Below are 26915 nucleotides of genomic sequence, written 5' to 3'. Positions count from 1 at the left end.
TCTATTCACTTGACTGGCATGAGCATCCACACTGAGTACTCTACCAGAATACAGAGCTCCAATTTACACAAGGAGCGTACTAAAGAGGAATAGACGGTTTTATCGACTCGTACGAGCGGCAACAGTAAATAGTTTTTGACTCTATTTCGCGAAAGATATCTACTTTCTCTCTGACTGGACTGTGGAGCTTTATCGTACATCTCCAATTGTCTTTAATATCTAACTAAATATCAATATCTAAAATTCAGGAGCCGTATTGTCAATTTTCTTCCTCAAATATTCTTCAATTCATGAAAAAGGCTTACTGCTTTTGTTAATCGTTTTCAATTTCGGAGAATAAGAAAGGAATTGGTTGCATTAGTAAATGCTAAGTCTTTATCCCAACAATTTTCAAATATCTCATTGATGCAGCATTTACCAGCACTTACCATTCAACTTTTACATCAAGAGTGTTTTTGCCCTCTATTCTATTCTATTTTTACCTACTTTTCCTTTATTAAAAGTTTTGCCGGTCATGGGCTTCAGAAGTTACGGAAATTAGGACCGGTTAAGCGAAGTAGGCGTAGTGGCCCTTTCCAACTATAAAGGCGACTGGATACATTATTAGGAAGGCTTATTGTTGCTTTTCCTGTCTTCTACTGTGGTAAAATCTCAAATTTCTACTCCCTGCTGGGATAATACCATTTGTAGCAAAGAAGAGGAAAGAGGCAAGTTAATTAATTCGAGTCTTAAATTTAGAGCCTTGCAATTAGCCTTACACTCCCAGACATTTGATTTGAATAGTATTTATAGTCGCTGCAGCCCAGACGAAATATAATATAATAAATCCACGAACGACTCAACCACACTTGGAGTCAAATTACTCAGTACTGTGCCACCAATAGGAATTGTAAATCATTATTTCTCCTACTATGCAGCAACAAGGAGAATCTGCATACTATTTGTAAACTGCGATTACCATAAGGCTTGAACAGCAGAACCAAAAACAAAATCGAATAGGTAGTAGAAAGTAGGAAAGAAAGTTGGCGCCAGTTTATATAGAAAGTTGCTCATATATGCGCGCTAAATAAACACCGCGCAATGTCCGCCTTATCTTAGTATCCGCTCCAGAATACTCTACAAAATAACGAGAAATCCAAACGAAACGATAAACAAGTCGGAATACTGCAATCCGGACGCAGATATAAAGGCTTTGTGTTCTTCTTGTCTTTCCTGTGCACGCTATTGCATAGCTACATAGTTAAAAATTCAAAATATCAAATTACATATCCAACTCCGCCATTCATAAGAATCCACTTTATATGATGGTGATGCCATACATATCGGTAAGAAAAGTTGTGAGAAAGAAACATGTTACACTTTTAGGGGCATAGATTTTAAGTCCTCACTCCCCTGGGTTTCACCCAATATCAAAATTGAGATCAGTGTCTAAAAGGACTCATCAAACGCTTCCATTTAATACCCTACATGCCTATATTCTGAAAATACGATAATTCCCCTTTTCCCATGTATGGGGAGCACTCAACAAACACTGGCGCCACTTACTATATGTAAAGAAATTCACGTGTTCTTACCAAATTTCGTGACAATACTCTTAGCGTTTCCGAATAAACCGGATATAACAGGCAGACGGCCAAACAGAAAGATTTTGTTTCATCCAAAACCTCAAAAAGTCACTTTTCTGCTCTAATTAAGTATCGATATCTAATGTCATACATATCTACCATATATAATAATTGTAATAATCATTGGCGCAACAATCCGTATTGGATCAGGGCCTTGAAGTGTGTTAGAACACTTCATTCAAGGCCGTAACGGTACACTATGGTATACTGTAGGAGGCAATGTGGTCAGCATTGCGCTCGCCCGAGATTATTACTCCGATTTAATTCAGGTACTCATTCACAGCTAAGTCTACTAGTATCCGACGTCAAATCACGATACAAATCCCACTGCCACCAGTGAGATTGGAACCGCGACCTTCCGTACGATAGCTTTGTGCTCTAACTACTCAGCTACGCGGCCACAATATATGGTTGCCATTAATCCCCTAGTGGGATCTAGCGCTAGACCACCACTACATCTCCCAAAGGGGCCGCACTCCTTCCTTACCGTTCTACACGAAGTGCCCTGGAGCGACCCACTCATCGGCCACCTGCTGAGACTGGATTCCACTGCATGATCTTTGTGTTGACATTACTGAGTTTCTTGATTTTGGACAAGGCGGGAAAAAAGGTTGTAGCGCTGTTAATGCATAGAGCGACATCCAGTTCGGTGCCACCGTCGACAGAAACTGCGCTTCCTAGCTATAAAAATTAATTAATGCCTTCGATGCTCCATTCATTGATGCAATAGTGAGGGTGCGATGATCAGTCAAACTGAGAACCTTGGTGTTGTTGGCGTTGATCTTCGGTCAAACTCCGCTTGCCCCTCTTTCCAAGTCCGGAGCCATTTGGCCAAGGCCTGTGACCCGACGAGAGAGTGAACAGATGTCATCAACATCGTCGAGTTGTTTGAGTAAAGATGTCATATTGCATTGAACTCCTTCCTCCACGTCGTCCAGACAAGTCAGCATGAAATCCGAGACCGATAAGAAAAAGAAATAATATTGGTGGTAAGATGTTGCCTTCGCGTACACCATTTCGGACCTCAAATTCCTCTGAAACTTCTCCTCCTGACATTTTGGGACATCATATGCCGCTCTGATAATAAATATTAGCCGAAATGTCCCTCCTAGAGCAGGTCAGATAGACTTCCTACTCACGCTATCGAAAGATTTTTGAACTCGACGAAGGGACGAAGTGATTTCCGCCATTAGTGATAATAAAGCGGGGAGTCTACTATCGACCCTACTTGCTCATAGTCTATCTACGACTTTTCTCTTCCTCACTTTGTTTTTCGTAATACTATATTTTCATATTTTCACATCTGTTGCAGCTTTTTGGCAGCCAGGTTCTTTTTCTCATCCTCTGCAATTATCACTTTCATTTCAAAACTTTACTTGACTCTTTCAATTCGGAGAATCGTTTATAACTTCTCCGCTCCTTCCAACGCATTTCTCCTGCTCTTTTCTATCGATCTTTCGATCCTAGAAGTATTTCTATCTCCTCCAATTTTAAGTTTATTGGCACCTCTTATTTGACTGATCCGTTCACTTTCTCTTAAGGTCCTAAAGCAACAAAAACCTGCAAACCTCGGAATACCACTGAAATAATAAAAATTTGATTATTGCCTCCTTCTTGAATCCAACATTATTTTGCCATACGTTGCATGGATGAAGGTTTGTGGTCACTCGAGACACACACAGGTAAACATACGGTTTAAAATGAAATTATGAGAATGAAATATTGCCAAAAAATATTCATAATCATGATCAACGCCGCAATAGCCGATATCCGGTCTGCGAATGCCTTAATATGGAACTCCATACACCTTGGGTTTGCGCCGAAATCCAGCAATTCGATATTGCTAAAAGCTGTTTGGCTTCCTGGGCTTACCCGCAGATATTGATCTTATAGAATTTCTGGACTGGATTATCCTCACCCATGTGGACCCTCCAACGCAACCTACTGACCCACATTTTATCTCGATTTCGCTCATAACTGTCGTTATATATGTTACGGAATCGTCCATCCTCATGTATGTAGTCAAAAATTCTTCGCAGTCAGAGCTGCTATCGGTTGTGATTTTCGATCTTAGATTAAAGAAATTATGAACAGTTTCAAAGTATAGTGTCAATACCATCAGCATAGGCCAGTAGCTGGCTGGATTGGAAGAAAAGGGTACCTTTTGCATTAACATTAGAATCACAAATGGCTTTTTCCAGGGTCAGGTTAAAGAGGATGCCATAGGCCGTTGTTGGTGGTGATGTTTTGAATCTCGGGTGATCATGCTGCTTTTATCAGTCCTCGCAAAAAGGGTCAGGGTCAGCCTAGTCAGTCTTACAAATCTGGTCGGGGTACCAAATTCCCTCATGACCGTGTGCAGTTTTATGTTCACTATGCTACCATTGGCAGCCTTCAAGATGAACAAGTCGGCAAATCGGAAGCTTGACGCTTCGGGTATAAAAGGTTTTGTGTTTCTCTATGTGGGGAGCATAACACAGTTCTCCATTGGCTCATAGCATTGACTCGAGATATTTAAATCGCTCAGTTCTGTCAATGGCAGTAACCTGCCAAGAACTGAGCGATTTAAATAAATTTAAATAAAAGTGCATGACAGCTCCCTGTCACATAGCCAGAAATTACATTTTTAGAAAACCATTTAAATAAATCATTTGTTGAAAAACCCTGTATTGACAGTAGTCAACCTCATACGCTTCACACTCTGAGTTTAATATTATTAGAAAATGCCAAGAATTTAACCTACAAGAGATATAAAAGGGCTGCGGAGAAGTAGATTCTTCATGAATGGAATTTTGATATGTCATTCGAATGTCAATTATTCTCGTTACTTATGGATAATGGATAATGGATAAATTTGAACTGCTATAACTTTGACACTAATAGTTGGATTTTAATGAAACTTGGAATGTGTATGCACGTCCTGTACGCCGATGCAAAATTCAGTACTTCTAGGATGAAATTAGGAAGTAGATTCTTCGTGAATGTGATTCTAATATTTCACGAAAATGTCAATTATTCTCGTTAATTATGATGTCAGTATCATATTTGCATGGCTTTGGAAGCAGCACATTCGCGCGAAATTCTTAAGTTTGAACTGCTATGACTTTGGCGCTAATTGGCAAATTTGAAATTTGGCATGTGTATGCGAAATGCGGTCCTCGATGCTGGTGCGGAAGTTGATAGTCCTAGGATGAATTTAAGGGGGTTTTTCAGTAAATTTCTAAAACTTGTTAATATACTATTAATAAATTTATTTGAGCAAATATCGGAAAGGGACATATTTTTAGGCCTAGATTTCATCTAAGCGCACCGCCCTGATTTTTTTCGGATTTTTAGGGTGCGTAGTTTCCAAAAATGAGTCCTGTCTCACCTTAAGTGCGTACATTTTGACTCCTCACTCGCGCACTTTGCAATTCACGACTAAACTAATATCAGCTCCGTACTAATCGAGACCTTTCATTTGATACCCTACACGACTATATCCGGTGAAAACATTTTTTGAATCCCCCCTTTGCATATATGGAGAGGCTTTGTTTTGTTTTACACAAAACCTCAATAAAAAGATGGAGACAAGTGATAGCCATATTCCAACGGTTTTTCCATCACCTACCATAGAGAGAAAATCTGATCTGTTGCTGATTTGTCTGGAGTGAAGCCTCTTTACTATGGCGTATGGTGCTATCCGGCCTAACAAGATCATCATCATCAACGGCGCAACAACCGGTATCCGGTCTAGGCCTGCCTTAATAAGGAACTCCAGACATCCCGGTTTTGCGCCGAGGTCCACCAATTCGATATCCCTAAAAGCTGTCTGGCGTCCTGGCCCACGCCATCGCTCCATCTTAGGCAGGGTCTGCCTCGTCTTCTTTTCCTACCATAGATATTGCCCTTATAGACTTTCCGGGTGGGATCATCTTCATCCATACGGATTAAGTGACCCGCCCACCGTAACCTATTGAGCCGGATTTTATCCACAACCGTACGGTCATGGTATCGCTCATAGATTTCGTCATTGTGTAGGCTACGGAATCGTCCATCCTCATGTAGGGGGCCAAAAATTCTTCGGAGGATTCTTCTCTCGAACGCGGCCAAGAGTTCGCAATTTTTCTTGCTAAGAACCCAAGTTTCCGAGGAATACATGAGGACTGGCAAGATCATAGTCTTGTACAGTAAGAGCTTTGACCCTATGGTGAGACGTTTCGAGCGGAACAGTCTTTGTAAGCTGAAGTAGGCTCTGTTGGCTGACAACAACCGTGCGCGGATTTCCTCATCGTAGTTGTTATCGGTTGTGATTTTCGACCCTAGATAGGAGAAATTGTCAACGGTCTCAAAGTTGTATTCCCCTATCCTTATTCTTGTTCGTGCTTGTGTTTGACCAGTGCGGTTTGATGTTGTTGGTTGATTCGTCTTCGGTGCTGACGTTGCCACCATGTATTTTGTCTTGCCTTCATTGATGTGCAGCCCAAGATCTCGCGCCGCCTGCTCGATCTGGATGAAGGCAGTTTGAACGTCTCGGGTGGTTCTTCCCATGATGTCGATATCGTCAGCATAGGCCAGTAGTTGGGTGGACTTGAAGAGGATCGTACCTCTTGCATTCACCTCAGCATCACGGATCACCTTCTCGAGGGCCAGGTTAAAGAGGACGCATGATAGCGCATCCCCTTGTCGTAGACCGTTGTTGATGTCGAATGGTCTTGAGAGTGATCCTGCTGCTTTTATCTGGCCTCGCACATTGGTCAGGGTCAGCCTAGTCAGTCTTATTAATTTCGTCGGGATACCGAATTCTCTCATGGCCGTGTACAGTTTTACCCTGGCTATGCTATCATAGGCGGCTTTAAAGTCGATGAACAGATGGTGCAACTGTTGTCCATATTCCAACAGTTTTTCCATCGCCTGCCGCAGAGAGAAAATCTGATCTGTTGCTGATTTGCCTGGAGTGAAGCCTCTTTGGTATGGGCCAATGATGTTCTGGGCGTATGGGGCTATCCGGCCTAGCAAGATAGTGGAGAATATCTTATAGATGGTACTCAGCAACGTGATACCTCTATAATTGCTGCACTGTGTGATATCTCCCTTTTTATGTATGAGACAGATTATGCCTCGCTGCCAATCGTCAGGCATTGATTCGCTGTCCCATACCTTGAGCACAAGTTGATGAACCACTTGGTGTAACTGGTCGCCTCCATATTTAACCAATTCGGCTGTAATTCCATCGGCTCCTGGCGACTTATGATTTTTTAGCCGATGAATTGCACGGACTGTTTCTCCTAAACTTGGTGGTGGCAGTATTTGTCCGTCGTCTTCAGTTGGCGGGACCTCCAACTCGCCGATGTTCTGGTTGTTCAGTAGCTCATCAAAGTACTCAACCCATCGCTCTAATATGCCCATTCTGTCGGAAATCAGATTTCCCTCTTTGTCTCGGCAGGATGAGCATCGAGGTGTATAAGGCTTCATCCTGCTGACTTGTTGGTAAAACTTCCGCGCCTGGTGCGGTTGCTCCCTGTACTTTTCTAGTTCACAGACTTGTTGGTTCTCCCAGGCTTCCTTTTTCCGTCTGTGAAGTCGCTTCTCCGCTCGACGGAGTTCGTGATAAGTCTCTGCGCGTGCCCGCGTTCTTTGAGAATGCAACATTACTCGGTATGCGGCATTCTTCCGTTCCGTTGCTAGCTTACATTCATCGTCAAACCAGCCGTTCCGACTCCTTTTGCGGCTGGGGCCAAGTATATTTGTGGCCGTATCCATGATAACGTTCTTCAGATGGTTGTGAAGATCATTAGTTGATGCTTCATCTCCAGGTCCTCTATTGACTGCGGTTATTGCGGCATCCATTTCCCTCTTATAGGTGTCGCGGAGGGTTGTGTTGTGGATGGCTTCAGTGTTCACTCTCACCTGATTGTCAGAGGGGATTCTAGGTGGTATTGTTATTCGAGCTCGGAGCACCATGCCAACGAGATAGTGATCCGAGTCTATATTGGCCCCCCTATATGTTCTGACATTCATCAAGGCTGAGAGGTGGCGGCGTTCGATCAACACGTGGTCAATTTGGTTGAAAGTGGTCCCGTCTGGAGAGGCCCACGTATGTTTGTGGACCGCTTTCCGCGCAAACCAGGTACTTCCAACAACCATTTCGTGTGACCCTGCTAATTGAATAGTCCGCAGTCCGTTATCATTTGTTTTTTCGTGTAAGCTATGGGAGCCAACGTATCGCCTGAATACGGGCTCCTTCCCTACTTGGCTGTTGAAATCCCCAAGTATGATTTTGATATCATATCTGGGACAGGCTTCGAGGGCTCTTTCTACTGCCTCGTAGAAGGTATCCTTCTCCGACTCTGCAGTCTCCTCTGTAGGGGCGTGAACGTTTATGAGGCTTATATTTCTAAACTTGCCTCGCAAGCGCAGAGTGCATAGCCGTTCGCTTATACTTTCAAAGCCGATAACAGCAGGTTTCATTTTTTGGCTGACTAAGAAACCTACTCCGAGCACATGGTTTACTGGATGGCCGCTATAATATATGGTGTAGTGGCTCTTCTCCAGGAAACCGGTCCCTGTCCATCGCACCTCTTGCAACGCTGTTACATCAGCCCTATATTGGGACAGGGTATCGGCTAGCTGCTTATCAGCTTCATCTCTGTACAGGGAGCGCACGTTCCATGAGAAAATGCGCAAATCGTTGTTCCTTTGTCGTTGCCGGGTCCGTCGTTTTAATATCCGTCCTATCCGAGGCTCCTGTTGTGGCTTCGTAACGGTTGTTTTCCGTGTAGGGTTGTCAGCCCTACCCAACCCCCAACCTGGAGGACCAGTTGGTACAATTTGTCCCGTTTTTAGGCGCGGGAGACTCGCCTTCATCCTTCTCCGTCTGCAGCTTTTCGTTAAGAAAGAGCTCCCAGCGGTCACCACGTGGAGGTGGAGATAGGGTTTGGTAGTAGAGCTGTTGGTGTTGGTTCAGCAGGCATTTCCCAGGTTTTATGCTCCATCGTGGGTACCAATCCACGTTTCGCCCCGGGACCTATACTACCCTTTGACCTTTGGCCTAACAAGATAGCGGAGAATATCTTATAGATAATACTCAGCAACGTGACACCTCTGTAATTGCCGCACTGCATCACGGTTCTTATCTGTGGGGTGATAATGTCTCTTTACCAATCATCAGACATTGATTCATTGTCCCAAACCTAACTATATTAGTTTTGATTATTTTTTTAAACAATGAGAAAATCGAGTGCATAAAAATGTGGGCATTGAAATTTTTGATATAACAAATGAAATCCCAAAGTCGTATATTTCCTTTACCTCTATTCCAAGGCAAATCTTACTATTATGCAACAGAACCATATATCGATGAGGGAAAAATTTGCGGTGCCATTGCAGCTATCTTCAAAATTTTATGTATATTTTTCAATTGTATGAAAAAAACATTTGTGAAATATTCTCAGAAGTACCCCTATTACAAATGGGATTTACTTAACTTTTCTGGTGCTAGAAATTTCAACCGCTTTAAACTACTGAACAACTGATTCTTGAGCATATCTAGTATGTAAGGCAAATAGTTTCGTACTAACTCTCAAGCTCCTAAGGAAAGGCGGCTTTAGGAGCTGCAGTAAGCTACAAAATATGTAATATAATTTTCCCCATATGGCCTGAAAGTTGTGGTAAATAAAGTACTTAACGGCTCTGAATGGCTTCGTCGTTAGAGCACTAGGCTGCCGTAGCGAAAGATCGCGCTAGGAATCTCACTAGTGGCAGAGAGATATCAGGCGACTTAACTGTAATTGAATACCTGAGTCAAACCAGAATAATAATCACGGACGAGCACAATGCTGACCACATTGCCTCCTACAGTTTACCTGAAGTGCACCGTTACGGTCTGGAATAAAGTGCTCTAATTCATTTCAAGGTCCGGGTCAAGTTAGATTGCCGCACAATTATTTGTTTAGCAGGAGCTCGTAGTTCGAATTTGATTGATAAAAAGCAAAGGCGTTTCGTAATAATTTAAATATTTAACAAATTCAATGTGGATATCTATGTTGATCAAAAACTCTTGACCCCTAGAAAAAAATCGCAGATCCTCAATTCCTGCGATCGTCGATCACCGCCAATCTCACTCGCCTCAATCAGAAAGCATAATTACCATCTAACTAACTATAAGGAAAAGTAAATAAATGTTTCTATTTATGGCTGCCTTAGGAATAATGAACTCGGGAAAACGAAGCTTAGATATGCTGTGGTCTAGGAAACAAAAGTTTATGGACAACTAGATATTTTTTTCAGGCACTCCTGGAGCAAGCCGAACAACGGCGAAAATTCTTTGCGAACCATGACATAGGAGACTACCAAATAAATTCTTTCCACGAATTCTGCGTATTTACGAATGCGCCGATCTTGATTTCCAAAAGTTTTAGCTTGCAGAATAGGTGCTACTATTGATATTGTCGTCATTATTCTTCCTTTGAAGTTCCTCTTGCTTCTACTTGTGCAAACTACTACCGAATATACTGAAGAGTTCCTTTCAGTGTAGATTTTCGTAGTGCTTCATACACACAAATTGAAATCTCAAATAGCACAATATCTTAAAATGATGCCTCAATCCCCGAAAGTTTTTTTAGGAAATATAGAGGAGTTCATATTTCGATCTTGCCGATATTAACATTAGTTGCATAGGAAAGCACACGATTCTTGAAAGTATTAACGTTCATCGAGAACTCCAAATCTAGCGTTTCTCTTTTCGTATCTCCTTATTTTCCACTTCCCAACAGAAAATGGTACGAATCCACTTGAAAATTAGAATTTCCAACACTTTCACTCCTTTACCGTCATCATCTTTAATTAGATATTGTAATTAGTTCGTGCTGGAGCCTAATACCTGCAGCTCAAGTGTCTTATCTTAATAATTCACCCTTTCGTTTTGTCTTATGGCTGGAAAAGTTTCACTTTCCACTCGACACTTCTGAAAGCATCTCGTTGTCGTTAGTGCAGCGATAGCTAAAAGAAAACAGAACCTAGCCAGGTTGGTTGCAGCCAGAAATATTTCTTAATCAGATTTGTGGTGGCTCTAATCATCGGGAAATGTTTTCTTGCTTCGAGGTAAAAAGTGCATAAGAAAGACGTAAATGAAGCAAACCTATGACCATGAAAACGTGAAAAGCCTCTCGAGAAGGTAAACACAAAAGTGAACAGTTCGGGATGCCAGTTGAGCCGGTGAAGTGTTAAACGCTGGCCTACCAGCGAGCGCAGAGATCCGTGAAAAATGCAAATCACAGCGCTGGTGGCAACTTGCCGGTGAGTGCCTAAGAACCATCCAAGCGTCTAAGCAAGTGCAAAATGGCTTTCCTCCTGACATTCACGCTTATCTTCACGCTACGCGGATCATCTACTTCTTACCCATCCACCGTGTCGGCGGCAGCATCGCAACATCAAAGTTCAGGTGAGTTATGATTTCAGTTATCTTAATGATATCTTTAGTTACAGTGAGCACACTCCAAGCGCCGTCATCTTATCTTTCTGGCTCAAACCTTCACAGGCTCAGTTTCTTCTTGACTGTCATCCGCCAAAAGTGAATAAACTCCCCTCGTTAGGCGATCACAAACCCACTATTAACTCGTTCATTAAATTCATCTCGTTTTCAGTTCCACCGAAGGAGACTTGGAGGCTCGCACCACTTTGCCATGATAGGACGTCATTATTCTGAAATTGAGTGTACTTTTACCTTTACACCTTTGCAGCCACTCTTCTTTAATTTCTTTGGTATCTTGGGCAGGTAATTGAGCGCATCGTGTCTTCGCATTCCGCGCAATGCACTTTCACTCTTCTTAACAACTGCGATCAGATTTACTTACGGCAAGCGGTTATGATGGCAATTAAGTAATAGTCGATACGGCGAGAATAACAGCCAGGAGGCCATGGACCCACAATCGGCGTCTTACGTGATAAGAAGCGAGTTGGGGAAGGTTAGTGATAATGGTAGCGCCATGAGGTGCGATGTTGCCGAACAAGGTGCTCTGCTGAGAGTACATGAGTGATTTAATTAACTCCGTATGATTAGCTGTTACGGTTTAATTGGACACTTGTTGCTACAATTGCAGCTCGGCCGATACACAAGTGGAGTATGTTATTATGTTTCCTCATAAAAGTCCATATTAGTCATGGTAATATCGCAACAATGAAAAGCACATATCATCCGCGGGAATTTCACTTTTTAATTACGGATTTTCAACGTATTTGGAAGAAGTGTCGATTTTTGTATCGATGAAAGGCGAAACGAAATAGTTATTGGAATAATGGGTTACGCAATTTGCGCATTAATGAAGGATGCTTCTGTGAATTTCCGATAATTGGCCGAAAATATGAGAAAATTTTTCATTTCCGCCTGTTTACGGCACTTGTGCTTCTATTATCAGATGTTCGCTTCGAAGAGTAACGAATGCAGTAACGGTCCAAAGTGTATGTTCGATTTGAACTGGGAATCCCGATGCTAAATTGCTGGAAATGTAGTTATTCTAGAGCATTAGATGGTCAGAAAAGTAAATTTACAGTTGTGAAATACTTGGCCAAAGTAAAACTCAAATTGAAATAAAGTGAGTAAGGAACTCGAAATTCCGCCAACAATTCAAGGATTTTTAGGGAGACGGGTCGCACTAGTGGAGGGACTACAGAGTAAATCCTACCTGGCAGTAACCTCTCCTACACCATTACCGGAACAATCCGAAGTCAGGGACGTGCACGGAACTGACTTGATACCAGTTCGAGTGATCCAATTTATGCAAACCGAACACCGCAAACCGGTGAAGGCGTTAAAAGGAAAATAGACGAATGCTCTGCGGGATGAGATGAGACGTTTGATGGATGAGGACGTGAGAACTGCTGTACCTCCAAAGGCAGCTTTTCTCAGCGTGGCACGGTGAGGGGGAAACCCCGACACATGTGGTCCGCGGCATACTCTTCTAACACTTTTCCATTACATATTAGGCTAAGCTTATGTCGAAAAATATAAAGGTTGGTCAAATTAACCTGCAGCATGCCAAATCCGCCTTCTATCCGCTGGCAGCGAGACTGACAAAACTCCAGGACTTTTCTACATTTTTCTCGTGCAAGAGCCATGGGTTCGATTTAACAGAATCTGTAGCATTGGATCAGTAAAGGGGGCTTCTTCTACGATGAAAGATCCATAAGACCAAGAGGCAATCATGCTGAGGCAGTTCCGTTCCCAGGACTTAATTACGGTCATCGTACTATACCAGATTAATGGCGAGCGGAAAACATCAGAATTACCTTCGCTCATTTACCCTATGATTCTTTGTGCCCTCCACCGACGCAAGAGCTAAGGGATCTTGTATGTAGCGTATGCAGAATCAGGTGGTCTCAAACTCTTAATAGGTTGCAATGCGAACACCCAAAATATTTGTTGGTGCAGTGGCAAATGCAATCTCAGAGGAGAGAAGCTATATGGTTCCATAATTTCAGCTGGTCTCATGATTGCAAACGTAGGGTGTGCTCCAACATTCATGGGCCCGAGAAGAGGTTAAGTAATTTATCTAGCAATCTATACTTCAAAAGTGGTAAGTTGATTACACACTGGCGGACTGAACTGAACTGGAATCAGTACAAACCCTCCTAGAAGTACACCATCCGAGAGAACGGGTGAGAGTAGTGGTAGGGGGAGAGTTGACGGTTGTTGCAACCCGCAACCCCTTCAGTACGCAATTGCTGTAAGGTGGACTGCAACACTGCAGAAGTGGTTGTTACCAACAAAAAGGTGAAAGTTTCCACACAGTCCCTTGAACACAGCACCCGGCATGGATGGCATCTATCCAACAATGATAAACGAGAGTATGGAGCACTTAGAGCGATTGTTAAGAGATATTTTTCTAGTAAGTCTTGCTTTGGGCTATGTGCCTACCTCTTGGCAGAAGGTTAAGTTAGTCTTCATATCGAAGCCTGGGAAAGATGACAATTCTAATCCAAAGAACTTCAGACAGATCAGCTTAACTTCATTCTTATTAAAAGGTTTAACTTGTTGAACGACACTCGCAGGAAGGCAGGAACCAACATGCTTACCAGGGTGGAAATTCCTGTAAATCTGTTCTTCATTCTTTGGTTTCAATGACAGAGAAAACAACTGTTAAGGATGAGTACACGATGGGGGCGTTCGTGGACATTGAAGAGGCATTTGACTGCCTTTTTAAAAACTTTGTAATGGCGCCAGAGCGCTAGGTGTCGATAATGATTTAATTAAGCGGATCTATGCTATGCTAATGCAGAGATTGCTGTATGATGAAATGAGTATCGATCGCTATCTAACAGTGGAAGCGACAAAAGGCTGCCCTCAAGGAGGTGTGCTATCGCCACTTCTGTGGAGTATGTTGATCGACTCATTACTATGCGAACTGCAAAATTTACCAATGCACGCTCAAGCTGATGCTGATGACGTGGCTGTGCTTGCTGTTGGTCGGTATCTTGGAACGGTGTGTAGGAATATACAACGTGCCGTTGATTTGATAGACAGTTGGTGCCTTAGGCATGGACTTTTAGTCAATCCAAATAAAACTACGATGGTATTATTTAGAAAAAGGAGAAAACTGGGTGGACTTTGCCTCCCAGAGAGGAAGGGTACAACCCTTCAACTCTCCGAAGAAGTTAAATAACTGGGAGTCACTCTGGATAAAAAACTTCTTTGGAATAAACATGTAGAGGTAAAGTTGAAACGAGCTCCCACAGCTCTTGAGCTGTGCAGATGGATCTTTGGCTGAACTTGGTGACTCAGACCTCATGTGATAATGCGGATATACGATGCTATCATTAGGCCAGTGTTCGCTTATGCATCCGTAGTGTGGTGGATTAAAGTAAGAACTGGGTGCCTGGGTATTGCCGGTGTCATGAGCACGACATGCGGCGCAGCTCTAAGTGCAATTCAATTCAATTTGCAGCCCCCGGATATATTTATTCAAAGCACTGCAATTCGATTAGATCTATGGGGAAACAATAGACATGGAGGCACAGTTATTGGAAGGACTGAATCTAGTTCTGATAATGTCTTCTGAATCTCGTGTCGCCATATATTAGTTGGGTAGAAGATATGAAGTTACCCTTCAACGTTGAGAGGACTGGCCAGTCCCACAGGAATGCGTGGCGGGATATACGGAAGTCTTTTACATTGATGGCTCAAAGACAGAACAGGGGTCTGGGGCCAGAGTCTACCTGTCGAATAAAAACGAGAAGTGGGCTTTTCCTTTGGGACATGGTTGTGCAACGGTTTTTCAAGCTGAAGTATATGCGATCCGAAGGGCAACATACTGAGTGATTGACGAGCGATTGAAGGGTAGGCGCATTGCAGTCTGCAGTGGTAACCAGACTGCAGTAAGGGCGTTGAGTAGTCTTTTGACCACCTCGAAAATCATTCAGGAATGCAGAACCCGCTTGAACTTTATTTATAGATTCAATATGGTGGAGCTACCCTCGGTACATGGTCACTATGGCGTAGAGGGAAATTAAATCTCGGATGCTTTAGCAAAATAGGAACCAACAATTGGAGTATCAACAGCGTTGGCTACGGTTTTCTTCCAAAATTGGAAACAAGCTTGCCACAATGACAGGTGGCAGAGCCCAAATGCTGCTAGACACACAAACTTTTCCTGTCAGAAACGAACATGCCTAGTTTGTCTGTTGAAAAACGAAGGAGGACTTACAGGAGTATTGTAGGCATTCTGACAGGCCATTGTTCACCCTAAAAGTGAAAATAATTTAATTGATTTAGGAGCTATTTTAATCTTTCATTAACAGTTTATGTTTTATATTTTCCTGGTAATTATTTGTTTTGATTCTTAGTCCAAATTTTCAGCTTTTTAATTTTTGGCCAAATTCCTATATGATAATTGAGATGATTCCTCTCGGGCCCGGAATACATATTTCAATGAAAAAAATGCTATTAAGGATCCGCATAATTTTCACGCAGAGTCCGGCTTTTTACTCCATACAAATAGCGAAAGCACACCTCTTTGGACATCTTTTCATCGCTTCACCAGTGTGTGAATAAAACCTACTTCAGTATGTAGCAATTTCAACATTAGCGTAATATGATATAAACTCACCATATTATCAGCACCATGCTCTCTGGTGGTATCACAAAGTTTTTGGAAAAGCTCGCAATCAAAACCCCTTCAATGTTCTCGAACACTCTATCTGAAGTTCCTTGGGCCTCACAAGCCATCTTTTACAGGCTTCGGTATCACTGTTGCAACACTTTCGTATTAAAAGGCTTACAGAAACCGCTAATTCTCTCCCTCTTTTAATTTTAAAATGGCTTAGTTACACGGTTTTCCAAACTTCCGAATTCCTTCCGTGATCAATTATGTACTTTTGCAGGAAGGACCATGATCTACCCGTAAAAAGTGCTATTAATTTCCAATCCTACCATTTCTATGTTATTTGTTATACTCGTAATAGGAATTGGTACTCCTATTTATGTGAAGTCTTATTTGGAATCTGGAAAAATATGTTTCATTCAATATGATTTGGAAGTCCATCGACATATAGTTTTACCATTTGTATACATCGGCAAAGAGATCATCTGAAAAACGCGTCTTGCTAGAGTAAATTCAATTTTCATGAACGAAAAGATAACCGCTATGATGAAGGTTATTAGTGATGCACCAGATATTTGCATCTTACATATTATATAAATATTTTCAACCGCTTTACTATTTGACAGAGTATATTACCATTCCAATCATTTTAAATTATTTAGCTAAATTCGTATTCAAGATTGCTATAATTAGATCGATTATATCAAGCTTACTTTCAAAATAATATGACGTAATGATTCTTATCGCCATTTCAATTTCGAAACTTAAGATGTACTGTCTCCAAATTTGTATCTTTACATAATTGAGCGACGTAACTAAATTACTTAATAAGCGTAACTAATGGCATCGTCTGGGTGGCTGTGCTAATGAGAATGTTTTCTTGATTAATTATGAAAGGCTACAGGAACCTTGATGCAAATAAGACTGCAACGTGTAGAACACTCAAATATATAGCATTGCTTATTACTATAAGAGAGTAGCTTCCGAATAATTATATTAATTCGTTAAAACGACAGAAATATACATCCATGGAAGAATTTTTCATAATCGTAAGGACATTTTCAAGAATTTTGGGAGTACTTGATGCATAAGTGAATCATGATTGTAATGTTGGCCATTTTTCATTGATAGGCTCGTCTGGTTCAATATTCACCCACATAATGGAAATTGATGCTTGAAATGGAACTCATTACCTTGTAAGGATCACGGATGACTTTATAACTCCCTTTTTTCTATGAAACAAAACTTTTTACTGTCGATTCAATTTACTCGGAAACGTCTGAACTTATTGTCATAAAATTAGATGGCCATATGTTCGTAGTATGATTTGTGTTTAGTTTGACGGGGGCTCTCCATAGATGTCAAAGGCTTACATATTTTTATTCCATTATATTCTTGTGGGATATCAAGTACAAGAACTCAATAAATACTTTTTAAAACAGTAGTAGTATCAACAGTATAAACATCACGGTCAAGTTGAGACTCTTTTGGACTAATGTTCTGCCTGTGTTGTTATATGAGAGTAAGATATGGAAAGGGACCACCCCACTTTTCCGCTACGTGTCGTCGGGGTATGCTGGTTTCATACTATTTCGAACAAAGATCTTCGTTAACACACAGGTGAGCAACCTAGAATTGTTAACAAGAAGCGGCTGGTTAAAGATTTAGGAGGGGCGGCATTAAGTGAAATTCACTATCCTAAGAAAGCAAACGAGTGGATTGCGCTGGGAGCTTATGGCAGAAAACAGAAACAGGGGAATCCAACGGTTTTGAGAAGTCCAGGGGGAACTGAAGTGCTAATGCAGGTCTCATAAAGGCGTTTTTATGGATTTTTTTGGGGAAAGAAAAACGATTTTTTTGCTGTGTTCTAACAAAAGTTCAACAAAAATATTTTATAATATTTGGTTTGGATGCAAATTTGTAGAAAGCCGCCAGACTAGTGTTTCCTAATGGCGTGAAAGATGCAGTTTGTAATTCATCTACGAAACAAAAAAAAAATCGAGTAGAGTTTTCTTTGTTACATTTTTTCTTCTGGATGAACTAAATCAAACTGGAAGATATTTATCAAGTCGGGGAACCGGAAGCTAGACGCTTCAGGTATGTAATGTTTTGTGCATATCTTTTATTAACGCATATTCCCCTTAGCACGTCAGAATACCCATTTTTGGGTGATAGTGACATTCAAAGTCTTAGAATTTTCAATGAAGCGACAAGTTTCACTTATTATAACTTTGTTAGTAATAGTGCGAGTTCCTCGAAACTTGCTAGAATCGTGCTCTATATCATAGCCTATATTACTACAATTTCATATTTTAGGATGGACATAGGGGGGGGGGGGGGGTTCTACAGTCAATTACTACAAATTATGTTAATATACTATTATTAACTTTATCTAGACAGATATCAGTATGAAGGGTATTTCGGAGCCTAGGCACCATAAAACGGCAGCTTCCTGATTATCTTCAGATTCCTGGGTTGGGTAGGTCCTGCGAATTTCCAGGCCCCTCCTTGTGAATCAAATGTCAAAATAAAGACAAGTTTTAACCCCACATTACAATATTTAGTGAAAAAAATGTGCATCCGTTGTTACATGTGTGGGGACCCCCTTTAAATTCCACGACGATATCTTCATATGAGCGGAATTGTTCATCAGTCAAATCATGCTCCATTCAACGGAACAAGTAATATCTGAGGAATATGTGTAGGTTTTAAGGCGTTTGGCAAAATGAGGACGATTATTGTCATACAGTAGAATCATCTTTTTGTGCATCTGCTCGTTTTGTGGCTTTTTTCGCGCGATGTTCGTCTCAGTCGCATCAATTGGAGTCGATTCCATTCTCCAGTGCTAGTTTGGTTCGATTTCAACAGATCATAATGATTTTTTTTTTAATTAAAAAAATTATTCATTGCCACGACGTGATGATGAAAATCCTTCCTTTTTTGCGCTTAGGTGAAAAAAACGATGCTCAACTCGCTTAGCTCTAAATCATATGGAAGTCAAGTTTCTTGCTTTGGAGCAGCGACGCTCATCGGGCAATTCCTACAATTTTGCGTCTTCGAAGTTTTTTGGCTTTCAACATCGAAATCACTGTCTTTAAAGCGACAGAACCAATCATGGGCATGGCATGAAGTTTCACTTAGAATAGCATTTTCGTAAAATTTTTTTAATCTCGATGCGCTTTAGCCGCCGTTTTCTTTAAATGAAATACACAAAATCAGACATTTTCAAGCGACTGAAAGTATATGACACCGTAATAAAATCACTACCGCGGCTGGCTTTACCAAGAATGCCGATTAAGATTTTTCTCTGGACTTCTACATTATATCCTTCTTAGCAACTAGGGGTCGCCGGTAAAACCAACCAGCGATCAGCGGTAGGAAAAATAGAAGCTTTATAGTCCTCTAAAATGAAGGAGAGATAAGCACCGAGACACAAGTCTGAAAAGCAGTGATGTCGTAAGTAAAGGGGGAGAAATCACTGGTACTAACTTGTTCGGCAACGCTGAGATCAATAGTGAGATATTATTTCATGTTAAAAGAGTACTGCGCAGTGATTATGAATGCCATCAGTTTCCCATGCTGATCCTCAGTCGTCATCAAAATGAATATGCTGACGAACATAACGGCGGGTCGGAGCTAAAATTCGAGACCGATGAAGACACGAATATCTGCCGAGTCACAGTCAGAGTCCTTGAGGATTCTATGCTGGATCCATTCTCATGGAACATTTACGACAGAGTCTTATGCCTGCCTCTACTAGGAAAGAGGAAAAGTAGTTGTTGGCTGCGCCGAGAGTATAGCTGTAGTTCTTACACACAGTGCACTTCCGACATTGATGCAGGGGCGAATAAAGGAATTTAGAAGAACTGGAACTCCCTTAGAACTGGCTTGAGACTGCCTGACTAGTATTCGTAGACCACATTATGGAAGCCAATCTAATTACAAGCCAAAAGAACCTGGTATACAGCAAAATACGAATCGGAAGCAACGCCATTTAAGTAAGAGGCACCTAAATACGAAAATAGGCAAAAATTTAAGATGCACTAAAATATGGAAAGAAGCATCACCGTTGTTAATGCTGTCAAATATCCAAGAAGATTTAAAATGATTTAGGATGATGCAGAGTTAGACATAGCCGGTTTGTTGTCGGTAGATATCTTGGTTACCGTTAACATAACTACTATCTGACCACGTTCTCCTTCTTCTATGGCGCTACAGTCCAATGTGTTTATCTCTACGCTTCCCAGTGTAGAGATGAACACATTATTTGTGTCGGAGTTTTTCACCTGGTGGTTTCTTTTTCAACGTGTTTTTCAGCAGGCACCTGAGAATTATTTTCACGTCCATAGGCTCTGACGGGCCCACTTGAACTTTCGCATCTTAATATGGATTGCGACTTCTGGTTTTTGGAATAATAGGGCCAACCCATTGCTGCATCTCATTCGCCATTTGCCGTCTACTGGAGCTAAGATTTTTCTGAAGTTTTGATGTTCAAAAGCGATTCTTTTCCTCTCCGGACTGATTCATTGTCCACGTCTTACTGCCGCAACAAAAGACAGATATAATTAAAGTTATATAGATTGCGAACTTTTTTTTCCCCTGTATATTTTCAGTTTTATAGTTTTGTGTAAAACAAAACCTTGTTGAAAACGGATTACTGTCTGTCTGTCCGTCGTTATATCTATCTGTCTGCTATTGATACAAGATTTGGTAGAAAGAACGAGTGAATCGCGCCGCATACGACGAGTAGCAGTTCCGCTCCATACATGCAAAAAGGGGTGTAAAATTCTCTTTCACCAAATATAGTGATATGAAGTATCAAATGAAAGCTTTCGAATAGTACTTTACGAAGCCGGTATTACTTTTGCCATTGGTTACCTAGAAATGGAGTGCGGGGATTCCAGAAGAGTCAATTACTTCAAGGAACGATTCTCCGAAACTCAAAATACTCTCCGTACCGATCCCTGTTTAAATGAAGCTAATAATAGTACATTACTATATTTATTATAAAAATATTTTTTTAGAAAATGATTGAGATGCCCCGTTAAGTTTATTCTAGAATCGTGAAGCGTAGCATAAACACAGGCTGTACTATAGAGCATCATACTGTTAAGTTTGGTAGGAATCGCGCTATTACTAACAGAACTATAGTAGGTCAAAGTTGTCACTTTTGTGCAGCTTTATTGCATTCTTAGACGCAAGTGAATTGTCTGACAAACTACATGCGTGAACATTATAAGCTAGGTACAAATAGAACAAACAAGCATACCTATATAAGCAATACACAAAATCTTTTATACCTGAAACGTTTAGCTTCCAATTCCCCGACTTGTTCTAAAATTGACTGCACAAGTTAAAATCCAGCTGTATGCAGATGATGTTTGCCTAGCATCTGATATCAAAACTGATCTCTAACAACTTGTCCAAAAATGCAATCGTCGCCTCATCCAACGACCAACCCTCATGAAATAGACACAATCACTGTCAGCGACAGTGATCTGCCCAGAACTGAGCGATTAAAATATCTCGGGTCAATGCTATCAGCTAATGGAGAATTGTGTTATCAAATTGCTTCACGCATTAATGCAACCTGGATGAAGTGGCGTTCCACAACTGGTGTTCTTTGTGATCGATGTATCAACGAACGTCTCAAATCCTGTCCTGTCGCTCTCTATGGTTCCGAGTATTGGGCAACTATAAAAGACAATGAACGGCATATTGCGGTAATGAAGACGAAGATATTACGTTGGGCTAGTGGCGCGACACGTTTCGATCACATCCGAAATAAGGATATCCACGATCGTTATGGGGTTGCACCGATTGTGGAAAAGTTGTGACAGAGGCGCCTTCGATGGTATGATCACGCAATCCGTGCTAACGAGAATTCACTTGCCAAGATTGGTCTGAACGTCAATGGTAAAAAACGAAAAGGCGGGCCTCAACAACGGTGGCTTGACACGTTTGATGGGAATTTAAAAGTCTCGAGGTTGCATCCAGATCTCGCATTTGATAGAGCCGATCACGACGAGCCGCCCTCACTTATGAACGGGACAAAGCCTCAAGAAAAAGAAGAAGAAGTTAAAATCCAGCCACTTGATGATTGTTAATTGTGGCTGTGCGTAAGTACCTAAAACAGGTTTTCTTTTACACAAAAAAATAGGTTTACTGTTTGTCTGTCAGTCTACTCGTCTGTCTGTCTGTCTGTCCGTCACACGCATTTTTCTCGGAATCGGGTATAGCGATTGGCATCAAATTTAGTAGAAAGGTGGGAACACTCACGCATACGGTGCTTTACATCCATTTATGTTCAATTTAAGGCAGAGTCCCCATATATGCAAAAGGGAGGTGTCAATTTTTTTCACCAAATATAGTCATGTGGAGTATCAAATGAAAGGTCTCGGTTAGTATTTTCCGAAGTTAATCTTAGTTTTGACATTTGCTGCAAAGGTGGGGAGTGCGGCGGGTCGAAAGTGATCATTTCTTTAACGGGCCCATTCTCAGAAACTGTCCAACCGAAAATCTGAAAAGAATCAAAAGGCTGCCACTATATGGTGCCTAGGCTCCGAAATACCTTACAAACCGATGTCCCTTCAAATGAACTTAATAATACTATATTACTACCACTTTTAGTAATTGGCCACAAAACCTCCCTTAAGTTCATCCTAGTACCATGCAATTTTGCAGCAATGTAGGCTTGCTGGGATTATGTTAATGTTATAGGCATAATCGTACCAAGTTTGGTATAAATCGTACTGTTGCTAACAAAGTTGTAATAGGTCAACGCTCTCGTTTCTTTACAAATTGGAGACTATGCATGTAAATATCATCCGAAAATGGATAATCTCACATAGTATATCCATATATTACGTACTACGTACTAATGCAAATGCACACTGAAATGTCTTTATATTAGAAATACACAAAACCTTTCATACCTGAAGCGTCCAGCTTCCGGTTTCCCGACTTGTTCTGTTTTCATGACTTTGATCTTCTCTTTGTTTGTATTGGGAATACTTTGTTAAGCTTCCCTTCGTGCTCTTCTTCAAACATGCCATGGGATTATTTATACAGTAGTGCACCATTTAAATCTACTGGTATTTTCCAAATTATAAACTGCATAACGATATTGAATAATGTTGGGTTCAACCCATTATTTTCAGTTAAGTAACAGTAAAAACGAATGCTTTTTTAGAGGATTTAAAATTGCATTTTTCGCAAGATAGCCATTTTTTATCGAATAAAAAAATTGAAGGATTAAATACAATATTCTTATGTACGTAATCAGCCCACCAAGTTTTTAAACAAGTCGGGAAACCGGAATCTTGACGCTTCAGGTATAAAAGGTTTTGTGTTTCCCTATGTGAGGAGCATAACGTAGTTCTCCATTGGCTTATAACATTAACTCGAGATATTGAAATCGTTCAGTTCTGGGCAGGTTACTGCCATTGCCAGAACTGACCGATTTAAATATCTCGAAGGGCAGGTTACCCCCATTGCCAGAACTCAGCGATTTAAAAATCTCGAGTCAATGCTATCAGCCAATGGAGAATTGCGTAATGAAATTGTTTCACGCATTAATGCAACCTGGATGAAGTGGCGTTCCCCAACTGGTGTTCTTTGTGATCGACGTATCAGCGCACGTCCCAAATCTAAAATTTACTGCAATGTCGTCCGTCTGCCACTCTCTATAGTTCTGAGTGTTGGCCGACTATAAAGGACAATGAACGGCATCTTGCGGTAATGGGGACGAAGATGTTGCATTGCACTGGTGGCGTGACACGTTTTGATTACGTCTGAAATGAGAATATCCGCGATCGATATGGGTTTGCATCGATCGTGGAAAAACTGCAAGAGAGGCGTTTTCGATGGTGTGATCACGTAATTCACGCTAACGAGAATTCAACAACCAATATTGATCAGAACATCGAAAGCAATGGTAAGCAACCAAAAAGCCGGCCAAAACAATGGTGGCTTGATACGCTGGATGGGGATTTAAAGGTCTCGCGATTACATCCTGATCAGGCATTTTATAAAATAAAATGACGAAACCGATCATCACGAGCCGACCCCGCTTATGAACTGAAGGCTGAAAAAAAAGCAAAAGATGTGAGGAGCGACGAGTGCACGACAGCTCCGTGTAATATAGCTAAAAATTCCATTGCTCTCTATTTTCTAGAAAGAGATTTAAATAAATCATTTGATGGAAAGCCCTACGTTGATGGTCAACGTCGTACGCTTCACGCTCTCAGTTTAATATTATTAGCGAATAAAAACAATTTAACTCACATCAAATATAAAAAGGGCTAGGTAGAATTGGATTCTTCTTGAATGGAATTTTAATATTTCACTCGAATTTCAATTATTCTCGTTAATTATGACGTCAGCATCTTATTTGTATGGCTTAGAATGCTGTTAATTAGCACGAAATTGATAAGTTTGAACTGCTATAACTTTCCCAATAATAGTTGGATTTTTATGAAACTTGGCATGTGTATGCACAAGGCTGTCCTCTATGTCGGTGCAGGTTTTGTTTCACACAAAACCTTAAAAAGATCGGTTTAGTGGCTTTCGAGTAATTTTATTTAAAGTTTTAGGTTCACGTCGTTTCGGGGAGAATTCGTTTTTTAACGATTATATCTCAGTTAATTTTAATCAGATCAACTTAAAATTTAAAGAACGTATTCCTGGATATTTATACCAGTGCAATAAAGGAAATCGACTCACAAGGGAGGTTAGCCCCTTAATCCAGAGCTTGTGCGGAAATGTCTTATTAGCTGATTCTGTAGCTTTTCCTGAATGGCAAAGCAGCTTCTGCTAAGTCTATTTTTGTGGAGTACCGAGTGACTTCAATTTTGTATTGCCAGCACTACTTCAGTATCTGTTATCTTGAGAATATCTAACAGTTTGTTGAATTCCTATTTGAAATCTTCATCAACACATTGAAATTAAATCCTTGTATAATTCTCGCAACTGAATTTGTCATCTTTTCATAACTAAGACAGCATTTTGACTCCAATCTTCCTACATATGGCAATTTCATCCTACACTTGCGCATCCGGTGTTTTGTTCTTTCTGAGCACTTTAAATGCTTGGAGTTCAGACGGTGGAAGAGGTGCCTGTACGCGCTCTGCTTCTTTAATGTGTGTGTGTGTATTTGAGATGGGGGAGAGGCAAACCCTCTACTCACTTAGACGATAGTGATCCATTGTACTCGACTTCTCCGTCTAACGGATTCGTTTATATATCGCAAGAATTTCCGTTAGTGATGTGATGCTATCCGCTGCAGTTGGAGTACATTTGCACCAGAAACTTGATGTCTTATGCGTCCATAGGTGGGGCTCTCACATGTTCCGTGGATTCCCCTCCCTCATTGCAGGATGGACACGTATCATCTTGGATAATTCCTAATCTGAACATATTCCCAGCTAGGATAGACTAAACCAATGCTACTGAACCCCCATTTGTTTGTTCTGGTCCACGGATGAGGGAAATTGAACCCTATTTTGCTAAGGCATCCGAGATTTCATTTGCCTCTACACCACAATGACCGGGTACCCATGGTCATTTCACCATATTGAATTTAGAAACAGAGCTCGATCGGTTTCCAGATTCCATATATCCACATTACTACCTGAGGATTAAGCCCCCAGGTCTAGGCAAGGGTCGCTCATACAGCCCATAAGCTGTGACAGTTCATTTCACCTATACATTAGTTCCAGAGAAGCTTCTTGTCTAGAATAACTCCCAGATGTTTCACTTCTTCGGAGAGTTGAAGGATTGTGCCCCTCATCTCTGAAAGGCAAAGACCATTCAGTTTCCTCATTTTTGCAAATAATACCATTTTCACTGAAAGTACATGCCTGAGACACAAACTGTCAATCAAATCAACATCGCGTTATGTATTCCTACACACCATTCTGACATCTCGGCCAACAGCCAGCACAGCCACGTTATCCACATAAACTTGAACGTGTATTGGCAGATTTTACAGTACGCATAGTAGTGAGGGCAGCATTTCGTCTCTTCTGCTGTTAGGTAGCGATAGCAGAGCATTTGGAAGGGTGCACAGTCAAGAGAACCTTCAATATCCACGAACACTCCATTGGTACTTGCCTTTCAGAATTGCATTCTTTGTCCTTGAAACCAAAGAGTGAAAAGCAGGCTCATGGGACTTTCCACGTTGGTAAGCATGTTTGTTAAATGAAACCTGGGTACAACCTTAGGGCCTTCCCTCGAATGTAACGCTTAACCAGTCTCTCCAGACATTTCAGCGAAAATAATGTTAAGCTGATTTGCCTGAAGGTCTTTGGATTTGAATTGTCATCTTTCCCAGGTTTAGGTATGAAGACTACCTCCACTTCTGCCGAAAGGAAGGCAGGAAGCCTAAAACATTTCTTAGAAGTTGCGCTAAATGCTACATACTCTCCTTTAGCATCGCTGGATAGATGCCGTCCATGCCAGGTGGCTTGAAATTTCAAATGATAGTATACCATCTATCGCCATTTTGCTGGTAACAACCGCTCTGCAGTGTCCCAATTCCTCTTGCAATACCTTCGTGTTGAAAGGTTTGTAGAAACCGCCAATAAGGTCCAACTTGGCCAGGACTATCCTGCAGCCTTGCCAGCCTTTCCGCCAGTAAATAGGAAGAAGCTTTAACATACTGCAAGTTAATTTGACTAACTTTTTTGTTTGTAGCCATAAATGCAGTCTAATATAAAAACCGCAGCTAACTGAAAAGCCTGCTGCGTTCAGTGTGGATCTCACCGGGGATAACAGCTTATCCTCACCTTCCGCCCAAAGTTCCGGTTTCTTTCGTCTGATTTCGCTGGATGTCGCCACACCTGGTGGTGTAGCAACGTCCATCAGTTGCGTCTACACCACCGGCTTCCCTTCCTTCCGTTTTTCCTGGCACACGCGGAGAAGAGTGTTCTGGCAGGCAAGCCTGCAGTTCCTTGGCCTTTCCCTATTTTGGAAGAGTTAGGCAACAATGTCATGGACAGGCCGGTAATAGTCAGGTTTCCATTTCCTCTCATTAAGGGATTTGCTGTAATATCCCTTCTGGCTGGCCGCGCCGTAGATACCGAGTATAGGTTTTGCACGGGCGCAGAAAGCTTCTACCGATCAGTCTAATGTCTACTAAAAGACTAAAAAGGCCAGTAGATCCGTTCATAAGGGATACACACATTCCCATGTGGTCACTTTATCATAGGCAACA

At 41.3% G+C, this 26915-nt stretch overlaps 1 protein-coding gene across 9 annotated transcripts in view; it reads left to right on the top strand.

Moving 5' to 3' along the window:
• Positions 1-26915, top strand: part of LOC119651935 (trypsin-1) — a 47628-nt gene that overhangs the window by 6489 nt on the left and 14224 nt on the right. For 2 of the 9 annotated variants that reach the window (XM_038055781.1, XM_038055778.1), the window contains exon 2: positions 10619-11046. In XM_038055781.1, the coding sequence (XP_037911709.1) occupies positions 10944-11046 (103 nt within the window). In that variant the 5' untranslated portion in view covers positions 10619-10943. Of the gene's footprint in view, positions 1-10547; positions 11047-26915 lie in introns of all 9 variants that reach the window. The other 7 variants (XM_038055779.1, XM_038055784.1, XM_038055782.1 and 4 more) reach the window with 6 other exon arrangements.

This window comes from Hermetia illucens, chromosome 3 (assembly GCF_905115235.1).
Source record: "Hermetia illucens chromosome 3, iHerIll2.2.curated.20191125, whole genome shotgun sequence".
NCBI lineage: Eukaryota > Metazoa > Arthropoda > Insecta > Diptera > Stratiomyidae > Hermetia > Hermetia illucens.
This window is presented reverse-complemented; position numbering and strand designations above follow the sequence as displayed.